This window comes from Eretmochelys imbricata, chromosome 19 (genome assembly GCF_965152235.1).
Source record: "Eretmochelys imbricata isolate rEreImb1 chromosome 19, rEreImb1.hap1, whole genome shotgun sequence".
In the NCBI taxonomy this organism is placed as follows: Eukaryota; Metazoa; Chordata; order Testudines; family Cheloniidae; genus Eretmochelys; species Eretmochelys imbricata.
Window position 1 is genome coordinate 8,582,089 of NC_135590.1, and position 12,912 is coordinate 8,595,000.

At 44.7% G+C, this 12,912-nt stretch overlaps 1 protein-coding gene across 7 annotated transcripts in view; it reads left to right on the forward strand.

The window, feature by feature from the left end:
• The first annotated feature begins 6,201 nt into the window (after positions 1 to 6,201).
• SRRM1 (serine and arginine repetitive matrix 1) overlaps positions 6,202 to 12,912 on the forward strand; it is a 28,523-nt gene continuing 21,812 nt past the window's right edge. For 5 of the 7 annotated variants that reach the window (XM_077837645.1, XM_077837646.1, XM_077837651.1 and 2 more), the window contains exons 1-3: positions 6,202 to 6,357; positions 10,432 to 10,521; positions 12,779 to 12,901. In XM_077837645.1, coding sequence (XP_077693771.1) covers positions 6,337 to 6,357; positions 10,432 to 10,521; positions 12,779 to 12,901 — 234 coding nt within the window. In that variant the 5' untranslated portion in view covers positions 6,202 to 6,336. The remainder of the gene's footprint in view (positions 6,358 to 10,431; positions 10,522 to 12,778; positions 12,902 to 12,912) is intronic. The other 2 variants (XM_077837650.1, XM_077837652.1) reach the window with 1 other exon arrangement.

A 12,912-nucleotide genomic window follows, 5' to 3' on the forward strand; every position in this document is an offset into this window, starting at 1 on the left:
GTTGTAGCACAAGCCACACACTGGAATCCCAGGCACAACAGAGGGTGAACTGACTATACAGTATTAACGTCTGAGTCTGAATTCACTCGGTTCGATGGGTTTAAATTACACCCATGGCATTGTATTAAAAGAGAATGTTTTGGGTTAATACAGACTTGTGTGTAGAGCTGGCTTTAAGCACAAAAAAAGTTAGCGACCGCTTGGTGTCCACTCTTGTGAGGGCCTTAAGAAAATTTGCAACTGGCAGGCCAGCTTGACTTCTCCTTCTGGCAGAGAGATAGGAGAGGAGGACACTCTGATCTGATAGGTTTCAGAGTAGTAGCCATGTTAGTCTGTATTCGCACAAAGAAAAGGAGTACTTGTGGCACCTTAGAGACTAACAAATTTATTTGAGCATAAGCTTTCGTGAGCTACAGATCACTTCATCGGATGCATCTGATAGTGATCTGTTTTGGCAACTTGTGGCTCTTCAGGTACTATAAGGCCAGCCCTGCCTGGCAAACACTTTGTCATTTACAAAGGGGTGTTACTAATTAAACTGATCAAAGAACCAATTTTGAAAAGGAATTTTAAAAAATGCAAAGCCTGAGATTTTTAAAATAATTGTCCATGATTTAAATCTGACTGCAACTCATTTGTAATTCTCCCCACCACAAAAACTCCACTACTGTCACAAGCCAACCTGACTCCCCTGGGTGCTTCAGTTTAAAACATGCAACCAGAAAAGACATTAGGCTGATTGCTCTACAAACAAAAGCTGGTGAATATTTTACCCTGAGCCAGGACTCGGAAAGGTAAATTGTTACATTGCCAACACCACCTCAAAAATGTGAACTGAGTGTAAATGATGGAGAGATGAGTCTGCAGACTGCCTGGAATGATAGCTTGGACAGGTGTGAATTGTCCATCTAGCCCGGTATCCTGTCTCCCAATAGTGGCTGGTACCAGATGCTTCAGAGGGAGTGAACAGAACAGGGCACTTAGAGTGATCCATCTTCTGTTGTCCAGCCCCAGCTTCTAGCAGTCAGAGGTTTAGGGACACCCAGAGCATTGGGATTGCATCCCTGACCATCTTGGCTAACAGCTATTGATGGACCTATTCAACTTTTCTAACTCTTATTTGAACCCAGTCATACCTTTGGCCTTCAGAACATCCTCTGACAACAAGTTCCACAGGTTAACTGTGCACTGGGTGCAGAAATACTGCTTTATGTTGTTTTAAACCTGCTGCCTATTAATTTCATTGGGTGACCCCTGGTTCGTGTGAGATGTGAAGGGGTAAATAATACTTCCTTATTCACTTTCTCCGGACCATTGATGATTTTATAGACCTTGATCATCTCTCCCCTCAGTCGTCTCTTTTCCAAGATGAACGGTCCCAGGCTTTTTAATCTCTCCTCACATAAAAGCTGTTCCATCCCCCTCATCATTTTTGTTGCTCTTCTCTGTACTTTTCCCAATTTTTATATATCTTTCTTTGAGATGGGGTGACCAGAATTACACGTGGTATTCAAGGTGTGAGTGTACCATGGATTTATTTTGTGGCACTAGGATATGTTCTGTCTTATCTATCCCTTTCCTAATGGTTCCTAATGCTGTTTTTTTTTGACGGCTGCTGCACTTTGAGCAGATGTTTTGCAGAGAACGATCCACAATGATTCAAAGATATTTTTCTTAAGTAGTAACAGCTAATTTAGACCCCATCATTTTGAATGTATAGTTTAGATTATGTTTTCCAATGTTTACGCATTACTTTGAATTTCATCTACCATTTTGTTGCAGTCTCCCAGTTTTGTGAGATCATTTTGTAACTCTTCGCAGTCTGCTTTGGACTTAACTATCTTGAGTAATTTAGTATCGTCTACAAACTTTGCCATCACACTGTTTGTTTCTTTTTCAATAACATTACTACACTGGTAAAAGCCTAGTCTAGCTACAGTTTGCTAAACTGGAATAAGCTATACCAGTAAACACTTTTATACTGGGATAATTGTATCTACACTGGCGAGAGGGAGTTAAAGCTGCAAACTCTTTAGGATAGACAAGGCCTCACTACTCTACTTGCTCCTAGGCAGAAGCTATAACATTCTTCATTTTAAATACTTTACTGAAACATAACTACAGACAAGACAACCCTTCACAGGCATGGAAAGCTTTAGCCAGTGTAGTAGCATCTTAGGCACCAATGCTGTAACGTGACATGCAAGCTATGTACAGAAACAAGCCTGGCAATTCTTTGGTCCCAGAGTAAAAATAAGTAAGCAAACATACTTAAAAAACCCAAAACTACAACCATACAGCTACAACCTCACTGAATGAATTCGCAAGCAAGCTTCTGCAAGCCAGCTTTTGTTCCTTTTGCATTGTTCAATTGACCTTTTTTTTTTAGCAGTGGGTATGTAGCGCCATCTAGCGTCATCCTTCTATATGATAGCAAGCAGCTACCCTATATTACAGGCAGTATTTCCCTACAATAAGGGGTGGACTCCACAGCTTTGCCACAGTTGCTAATATCGCAGAAATTGGTCCCCATTCATGGTTATAAATAAACTTGGCAGAATTCTATTTTTATTTTTTTACTATATAATTTTTATGAATAATTTCAATGTTTATTTTAAAGTGTTTTTTCAACTTTCATCCATTTTAAATTTTCACAGCTGTGGGAAATTATAAAGGGGTTTAGACAATGGGAAGGTAGTTGATAGACTGACTAATGACAGAAGATGCTGAGGTTCAAAAAGTTAAAGCTTTATAACCATTAAAACACAAATGGTCAACATCATATGACAAACATATGCAAAGAAATATCTTTAAACAAAGCTTTTTCTTTCTTTGCCTATTTGTAAATTTATATTTCTAATATATTTTCATTGGTTGGTGTGTGTACAGCGAAATCGGCGTTTATTGACATTTACTCATAAAAATCTAATCCTTTCAAGCCTAGTTACAAAGCTACTTACCGCTGCTTCACATTATCAAAGTGCTGTAGAAACGTTAGCTGATCCAGCAGAATAGTATCTCCAGTCTGGATGTATGACATGCTGGAAAAGAGACTGTCAATTTGAAATCTAGTTTTTCCCTCCTCTTTTTCGTAGTGTCTGAAGTCCCACACCTGCCCTTGAGTCCTTGCCAAATGTTGCGGTTTTACACACACACTCACTCACTCACTTGCCTGGTCTGTTTCAGCTAAGTGCCATCAAATGCACAGCAAAATCCAACTGAAAAACTCCAGTTTTGTTCTCTTTAAAGATATACAGACTCCGTTTTTATCGTGAAATGATTTTTATAGTGGGGGCGCTGAAGGCAGAAACCATATATTTGAGTGGTTGTTACTACATCAAGCCAAAGGGTGTGGCAGCACCCCTGGTTCCAGCACCCATGTACAGACTTAGTTTTTTATCTAAAAGAAAAACATAACCCCTGCCCTCAATTTAGACGGGAGTGTAATTTTTAAATAGTCTTTTTAAATATACAACAATATGAACATAGCAATTGTCACAGACTACAGATCTGTTTAATCCAGTACCCTGCCTTTGACTGTAGCCGTTACCACCACCTTCACAGGAAGCTGATGCAGTCAGATGTTATGTTATAAACAACCGAGGAAGTTTCTTTCTAATCCCAATCAGACTGGTTTATTTCTGAAAGCATGAGGGGGTTTTATCCCTTCCAAAATTTGTTTTAAATCTGTATTATTTTTTATTGTAACTGTTATGGTAACTTTTTGACATTGACCTATTCTCTCCCATATATATTAGATAATTTTGCTTTCAAAATATTGCTCTCTGTCAGTACAAATAATGAAGCAATGGGAAAACTGGCTACCATATGTTCAGATGCTCTCTTCCTCTAGAGGCTGGAAGCATTTTGCAGACGAGCCAGTTTAAGGGTTTGGGGAGCAAGTAATTTCCAGCAGGTCACAGTTGCTAAAGACATAAGGCCTGAAAACAGTCTCAATCCTGTTTGATCCTTGAGTGGCTCTTGACTTACAGTGCTGTAACGACAGATGGTTGAGGCTGCTATGCCAGGACGTGACAGTGGAGTCCATGTGGGGGGAGGACTACTGCTTAACATCAACCACCAAACAGTTCCTCGTCACAGACCCTACTGCTTGCCCGTCTGGCTTCAACCTGCCATGTCATCAGGGGGACCTTCTTAACCGATTCCGGACTGGGCAACACCTTCATGCAGCCAACCAGCACCGTTGGGGTCTTGGAGACAATCCAAGCTGTGGCTGTGGTGCAGACTGAGCAAGAATATGCGTTGTCGAGGAGTGCCTGCTCACCAAATTCAGCAGTGAGCTCCACTGGGCCGCAAACAACGCTATAGCCTGGCAACTATGCAAATGCTAAATCAATCACTAAGTTCCTGATGCACAGCAGAGGGGAAGTGGAGCGACATTGCTTTAGTGGCTGATAGGCAAAAGAGCAAATACGGGTGTGGGAGGAAGACTCCCGTCCCACTCAGGCTTTGCCTTCGCTACACAAGGGTGATTTTTCCCAGCTGGAACAGGGTAGTGGATTGGGTTGTTTTCCCCATGGAGCTAGGCGCGTTCAGCACTAGACCCCTTCCGCGTAAGCGGTCCCTAGCCACAAAGACCCCCGTGCCTCGTCTCTGCTCGGAGTCAGGACTGGCTCCCCCGCCGCGGGTCAGCTGGGGTAAAGGATGCGCTTTCGAGGCTAGTGACAACAGAGCCTCTGTGTGTGTGTGTGTGCTTTGGGGGTAAGTGGGGAAGACCTTGCTGGGGCAGGAGGGGACCTGTCCCAGAGGAAGCGGGGGAGGGGCCCTGTCCTGTTAAAGGTGGGGGCGGGGAAGACCTTGCTGGGGCAAGGAGGGGACCTGTCCCAGAGGAAGCGGGGGAGGGCCCTGTCCTATTAAAGGTGGGGGCGGGGAAGACCTTGCTGGGGCAGGGAAGGGACCTGTCCCAGAGGAAGCCGGGGAGGGCCCTGTCCTATTAAAGGTGGGGGGCGGGGAAGACCTTGCTGGGGCAGGAGGGGACCTGTCCCAGAGGAAGCGGGGGAGGGCCCTGTCCTGTTAAAGGTGGGGGCGGGGAAGACCTTGCTGGGGCAGGGAGGGGACCTGTCCCAGAGGAAGCGGGGGAGGGCCCTGTCCTGTTAAAGGTGGGGGCGGGGAAGACCTTGCCGGGGCAGGGAGGGCCCTGTCCTGTTAAAGGTGGGGGCGGGGAAGACCTTGCTGGGGCAGGAGGGGACCTGTCCCAGAGGAAGCCGGGGAGGGCCCTGTCCTATTAAAGGTGGGGGCAGGGAAGACCTTGCTGGGGCAGGAGGGGACCTGTCCCAGAGGAAGCGGGGGAGGGCCCTGTCCTGTTAAAGGTGGGGGCGGGGAAGACCTTGCCGGGGCAGGGAGGGCCCTGTCCTGTTAAAGGTGGGGGCGGGGAAGACCTTGCCGGGGCAGGAGGGGACCTGTCCCAGAGGAAGCCGGGGAGGGCCCTGTCCTATTAAAGGTGGGGGCGGGGAAGACCTTGCTGGGGCAAGGAGGGGACCTGTCCCAGAGGAAGCGGGGGAGGGCCCTGTCCTATTAAAGGTGGGGGCGGGGAAGACCTTGCTGGGGCAGGGAGGGGACCTGTCCCAGAGGAAGCGGGGAGGGCCCTGTCCTGTTAAAGGTGGGGGCGGGGAAGACCTTGCCGGGGCAGGAGGGGACCTGTCCCAGAGGAAGCCGGGGAGGGCCCTGTCCTATTAAAGGTGGGGGTGGGGACGCAGGCCCTATACCCGTGAGGGGGCTCCTAGGAAGCGCTGAGTCGTAGGAGGCAGATGCGACGCGGGAAAGAGGGGCTGGGGGAGGGGCGGATGAGGCGACACTAGCTCCACTGGCCCCAACGTCAGTCGCCAGGCCCCCTTCGGCGCATGCGCAGTCGACTCCAGAATCACATGACCACCTGAACCCAAGCACCCCACCCGCGACCCAGTCTGCGCGCGCGTTACAATCTTCCCTTCGCTACCGCGCTGGAGGGGCAGGTTCCACCTCTGGCGCCGCCAGAGCCCACACGCTCCATGGTCAGCCTCCTCATTGGCCGGCGCCCGCCGGATAGACCCTTGAACCCTCCTCCCGTAGTCCCGCCCCTCCATCACGGTGCCTTCTGATTGGCTTAGGGCGGAGCGCGGCCCGCCCTCTTCGCCGCGTCCGCTGATTGGCTGACGGCTAGGGGGCTCGCGGTCGCGCTGGGACCCGCCCCTTTCGTTCTGTGTCGCGCGACTCTGTCTCTCATCTCGCCGCTTTTCCTCCTCCCCGCGGTGAACGTGAGGGAGGGAGAGAGGAAGGGGTCCTGCGGGCGCGGTGCACGCCGGGATAGGGAGTGCTCTGCGGCCAGGAGGAGGCAAGATGGATGCGGGCTTCTTCCGCGTAAGTGTTACCCTAAGCGGGCCGGTGGAGCGGCCCGGCCGGGCGAACGCGGGGAGCCGGGCAGCTGGGAAGCACCGCGACGGGCGCTGCCGCCGCCGGGTCCCCCTGCGAGCGCGGCCCTGCCTCCCTCCTCTCCCGCCCTGCGCAGGCTCCCGTGAGGAGCCGCGGCGCAGAAAATGGCGGCCGGAAGGTGGTCGGTGCGGTTCGTTCCACCCGGGGGGGCGAGGGGACGGTGTCATCGCGCGGGGTGGAGGGGGGGGGTCTCTGGGGCTGGGTAGGTTGGAGGAGGGAGAGGCCTGCTCTTTCCTCTGGGGCTGGGGGGTGGGATGCCCAGGGAGGGGGGGGCGGCTCTTACCCCCTCCCCCCGCACGCGCACACTCCTCCAAAGGCCGCGGTGAGGCCGCTACCTCCAGTCCAGGGCCTGCGCCGCCAGGAGGAGGCGGGCCTTTCCGTGCGCCAGGCCCTGCTGCCCCGCGGCGCCATGTGGGCCGCCCGGGCCTGGTGTCCCGCGGGAGGACGAGGAGTCTCCCTCCCACGCCAGGGACCCGGGCCGGGACCCGAACTCTGCTCGCCGTGGCCGCTCTGGAGTCCGGTTCCTGAACCTCGCTCTGCGCCCTGCTGGGTCTCCTCGTGGCCAGGCACCCTCTTGTTTTGGTTATGCGCTAGAGATTGTGCTGGACAGCCCTCCCCCTGATAAAGCTGGGAAACTTTATTTATAGCGATACCTGGGACGCAGTTGCCTTTTCACTATGAGATGCTAGGGAGAAAGTGGCACCGGAGGATCTAAAGGCCAAAATCACAATCAGGCAGCAGAAAACAATTAGATCTATTCTTCCCCTCTCCCCCTTGGGGCGGGGGGGGGGGAAACGGATCTTCACAGATGTAATGGTCTAGTTACTTAGCAAGTGCTAAGCATTGGACAAAGGTAAATGATAAGAAAATGGCTATTCTTCGTGTTTGTTCATGTTGGCTTTTGCCTTTGCTAAAACAAACTGCAAGAGAAAATGTCTGGAACATCATACAAAACTTAAACAATAACATATCCAGGGTATATTTATCCTTCTTCCTTTCCCCCATCTTGTTAGAATTAACTTGTTTTCTGCATGGGACTAACATATGAGTTTTATGTATGTCAGAGGCTATCATGAGAGTAGGTGGCACTAAAAATACCAACTTCAAATCCTTCCCTATGCAAGTTCTCCAGGAAGTATTAATAATTTAGCTTGGAGGAAAGACTCCAAAGCAAAGGCTGTTTGATTGTGTATGCATGGTGCTTTAAAAACACAAGAAAAGGTTATTTTTGCCTCAGGGAGCATACAGTCTAAGGGCATGTTCCTGCAGACACTGGACTCTATACATTTACTAAAAAGAAAAGGAGTACTTGTGGCACCTTAGAAACTAACCAATTTATTTGAGCATAAGCTTTCGTGAGCTACAGCTCACTTCATCGGATGCATACTGTGGAAAGTATGCATCCGATGAAGTGAGCTATAGCTCACGAAAGCTTATGCTCAGATAAATTGGTTAGTCTCTAAGGTGCCACAAGTACTCCTTTTCTTTTTGCGAATACAGACTAACGTGCCTGTTACTCTGAAACCTATACTTTTACTGCTTCACAGAGAGAATTGGTATGCCTGGTCTTCTGGTTTTGCAGAGTTTGGTTCAAAGTCTGATGATTCAAGGTTTTTCCGAGTGATGTGTTTGTACACACACAACTTTTATTGTCAGAGAGTACTCAAATAGTTACAGTGAAAATACTTTTTTTGTAAACACATTTTTAGTTTTTGGGATTATTATAAAAGCAGATTAGCAGTTTAATTTCTTCCTCAGAGCAAAGAGGACTGTTGCTATTGATAATAATCTCGGGGTGTTACATGTTCTCAATGCAGTGTGTACAATTTACAAATTGGCTTCTTCATTGAAATGCAGATTGTACCATTCAATTTCAAATGTCTCTTGGTGACCAATGCTGCTTACCATGCCTTGTGAACAAACTTCTCGGCTACGGGGCTGAGCAAAATTCCAACTGCTTTTTTCTGCCTCCTATGGGGGGAGAGGAGGCAGGGAATCTTATTTCTATATGTGACTGCAGAATCTTGAATATTTGGGTGATATGACAAATACGCTAAATTCAGTTTTGACTGAAGTGGGAACACATCAAACATGGAAGCATTGTGGATAGTCTTGTATTCAGATGTATCTTAATCCTTGAAAATGAATGCTAGCCCCTAGGATTTCTGCTCTTCAGAATTACAGATGAGAACATTAGGAGTTATAGCCCCATCTCTGTAAGTAATGACTTCATTTTATAGCATCTTATCTTGCCGACACATCTGAAGATGCTTTTGTAAAAGATGCACAATTTTACAATACGGTCTGCAGTGCCAATTTAATAACTGAAAGCAAGCAAAAACAAATGTGCTTTTACTTTTTTGATTTAAAGTGCCAACATTCTTATTTCATGTCTCTGGGCATGGAGTTAGAGAGATGGTACTAAGGTTGAAGCAGTCATGCAGTATAGGACTGGTGAGCTTGCAGTTCAGGATCAGATGAATTCAATTTATGTTTTCATAGCAAAGAGTGACTAGAGAGATTGGATTAAATTCTAAATGGCTTTAAATCAAGTGGATGGAGTACCTTAATGCAACAAAAGCTGCATATACTTTCTTGTGCTCTAGTTCCATCCCAAGTTGTATGCTTGGACCAGTATGTTACAATAAATAGTTACCATATTGTAATGTATGGAAAGGTTCGTGTATAAATCCCTCTCTTTTGAATAAGTTACAATGGTAGCTGGTTAAATAAACTTTGAATATGAAAACATAGTTAGTGATTCAAGACTGAACAAATGAACAATATTTCAGAACCTTTGGTCTGGGCAGACTGAGCTATATTAACTTTTGTTGCATCATGTTTTTTAAAAAAATACAATATTAGGACCCAATCCTGCAAATTCATACTTTCATGTGTATGAAGTAAATGGAACTATTTATGCAAATGTTGTTTCCAGGATTAGACTCAATCTCTGACTATACTGTAAGAAGTGAACTATAGTTACACTATACATGAACGTGTACAGCATTATAAATGATTGATTCAATCATCAAAGTAAGATTCCCCTCTTTATAAGCTGTATCTTGTTACATGCAAGATTAATGAACTGTGCAGGGTGGTGGTAAATTTCAAAGAAATTTCACCTAAAGCTTGAGTAAAGGATTGAGTGTTTGTAATCTTCTGTGATAATTTCAGTGTATAATGTCATTTCTGAGGTTTTAGCTCTAAGGCTGGGTCTACATTCAAAAGTTAAGTTGACCTGTGTATGAAAAGTCCACTACCCTGAGTGACAGATGTAAGCCAACCTAACCCTCAGCATAGACATCTCTTTTTCCCTGGACCTAGCTACTGCATCTCTGGGAGGTCGATTTAACTACGCTGGCAGGAGAACCCCTCCTGTTTTTATAGTGAGTTTCTACACTTGTAGCGCTACAGTGTCTGCAGCTGCCTCTGTAGTGCTTCAAGTACAGACAAGCCCTGAAAATCTGACTTAAAACCGAATCTGTCTTTAACACCAGATTTCAAGAAGAAAATGAGCACTTGAAGTTATTAAAAATAATGGGGGTACGGGTGAATAGCAGTATTAAAAAGAGTTCACCTTTGGTCTATACCATAAATGCTCCAGTTTTTTCCTTCTGCTTTTTTCTGCTCTTGGACAGAAAAAACTGAACTGATTCCTGCTGAGCAGGTCTCTTTGAGAAGGCTGTATACTGCAACTCAAAATTATTTGACAACATTGTGCATGCTTTTAGATTTGCAAGTACTGCACCATGGTGAATTATATGATTTAAGTGTCAGAGTTGTGAAACCTGATTACCATCTTCAGTAGGATATGACGATTGGTTAGTGAAGTGGAATGCTTCTTGAAGGTGTCTGTACAGGTGGTACAATTGAATATTTTTTAATTGCTATGCAGTTTGTCAAAATTGTTTTTAATGCAAATATATGTCCAGGGACAAGTGGTAGACTAGCTGTGGAACAAAGTTTGATGGCATACTGACTAAAATCTTTCTATTATAGGGAACAAGTGCGGAGCAGGACAATCGCTTCAGCAACAAACAGAAGAAGCTCTTGAAGCAGCTGAAATTTGCAGAATGTCTAGAAAAGAAAGTAAGTTGAGTTTATTTATTTGGGCAGGATGGGTGTGGAATAAAGTAAACTTTTAAGATGTCACAACCCAGATGCACAAGACAAAATTCTGAATGGCTATCAATGATTTGTATAGACATTGGAGGGAAGTCAAACACAAAAATACATGTATAAAAATGATGTTCAGGATATCCAAATGCACATTAAAGTACACCCTTTAAAAGAGCACACATGGTATATTTATAATATCAAAAGGATAGTGCCATTAAGCTTTGGGTCCAAATTTAGGGTTTGGCTTTAAAAAAACAAAGAACAGAAAACCAACTTTCAAGATGACCAGAGAATATTATTTTCAAAAGTGACTTGTCTCTAGATGCTTTTAAAATATTGCCCAAACTGTTGTCTTGATGTTTTTATATTTCAGCTGAGTGTCTCTCTCTCTCTCTCAAAAAAAAAAAAAAAAAAACCAAAAAGACAACAAACTGGCAATACCTACTTTAACTGGTAGTAAAACTGATGCACTTGCAGTGTGTCCTCAGTAGGAAGAGAGGGAATGCCTAGAGAAACTAAATTGTAGTCTGGGGCTAATGATGATTTTGTGTGCTGGGGAAATGGTTCCTCTGAAAGTTGGCAGTAAGTAACCACCCACTTCTGTTGTCACTACAGCCGACAATGGGGTTTCAATAGTGTCTATTGCTCATGTGTGCCTACTTTGTGGATGATAAGGCTGGCGAGTCCACAGGCACTGACTGTTGTACTAGGTAAACTGTAAACAGGGCTCCATCAAGGAGACAGTGATTATCCCTAATTCATACAGACTGAACTCTAATCTAAATTCTGAAGTAACTACAAAACGGTATCTGAGAAAAACACAATGTTACTTACCTTTTGGGAGCTGTGATCATGATCTAAGAATGTCACAAAGACTGTAACTTTAAGTGCCAGGGTGAGGCTGGGAGTTAAATTGCTGGTGAACCTCACTTTGGAGCTAGGTACAATAGACAGGTTTCAGAGTAGCAGCCGTGTTAGTCTGTATTCGCAAAAAGAAAAGGAGTACTTATGGCGCCTTAGAAACTAACCAATTTATCTGAGCATAAGCTTTTGTGAGCTACAGCTCACAAAAGTTTATGCTCAGATAAATTGGTTAGTCTCTAAGGTGCCACAAGTACTCCTTTTCTTTTAGGTACAATAGAGAATCAGACATTTAAAAAAACACACAAATGAATATAATGTGAGAAGGACAAAAGGTTGGATTTCCCAAGTTTAACAAATTCTGTTAACTCTCAGAAATTTTATTAGTTATTAGCTAACAAAACAATGGATATGATTTAGACTTTTGATAAAATCCCCTTGCAGAAAGTTGGCAAGAAAGCTTTGAGCCTGATCCAACTATCATTGAAGTCAATGGGAAGTTTTCTGTTAACTTCAGTGGAAGTTGGACTGGACCCTTGGAGAATGTGGAATAAGAAGTAAAGTCCTATTACGACTTAAAATTGATTGAGATGATAAACTAAGATTAGGAATAACTGGCCAGGTCTTGGAGTATTTTAGTGTTCAGTACATTTCATACTAACTTGAAAGTGGAAATATCTGGCGGTAAACAATGTTGTGCTGTAGTGTTGCTGATTAGTTATTTACATTGATGAAGACTATGGAGCATGGTGAGAAACTCCAGGAAGACCTAACAAAACTAGAAAATGTAATGTGAAACCTAGCTCTTACATAGCAGTAGATCTCAAGAGTGCTTTAACAAAGGAGAGCATTGGCATTCTCAGTTTCACAGATGGGGACACTGAGGCAGAGAGTGGCGGTGCCTAGCTTAAGGTCACTTAGCAGGCCAGTGACACAGCTGGGAGTAGAAACCAGCTCTCCTGAGTCCTGTCCCAATGCTCTATCTGCTAGGCCACACAGTCAAACCATACAAATCTACATTCTGATTTAATTAAACGCTTTAAGAAAGTTCTAGTGGTCATTTTGGACAGTTTGGATAATTTGTCTGCATAATACATAGTAACTTTTAATAAAGTAATCAAAAAGCTAAGCTTTTTTTCAGAAGAAGTTATAGAATAGTATGAAAAAAAGCCATTATATAAATTCATGGGGATGGCCTCTTATAATACAAGGAATAAGTCAGCCAAAACTGGGACAGCATAATGATAAATTTAACTATATAATGCAGTCTTTACACAAGTCCAAAGAACTCAAGGTACTGTCGGTTGTGTATGGTGAAAGGATGAGTATTTAAAATAGTTTTTCACATTTTTATTTGTCTACGCAGGTGGACATGAGCAAAGTAAACCTGGAAGTAATCAAGCCATGGATAACAAAACGAGTAACGGAAATCCTTGGATTTGAAGATGATGTAGTAATTGAATTTATTTTCAACCAGTTGGAAGTGAAGGTAACGATTTT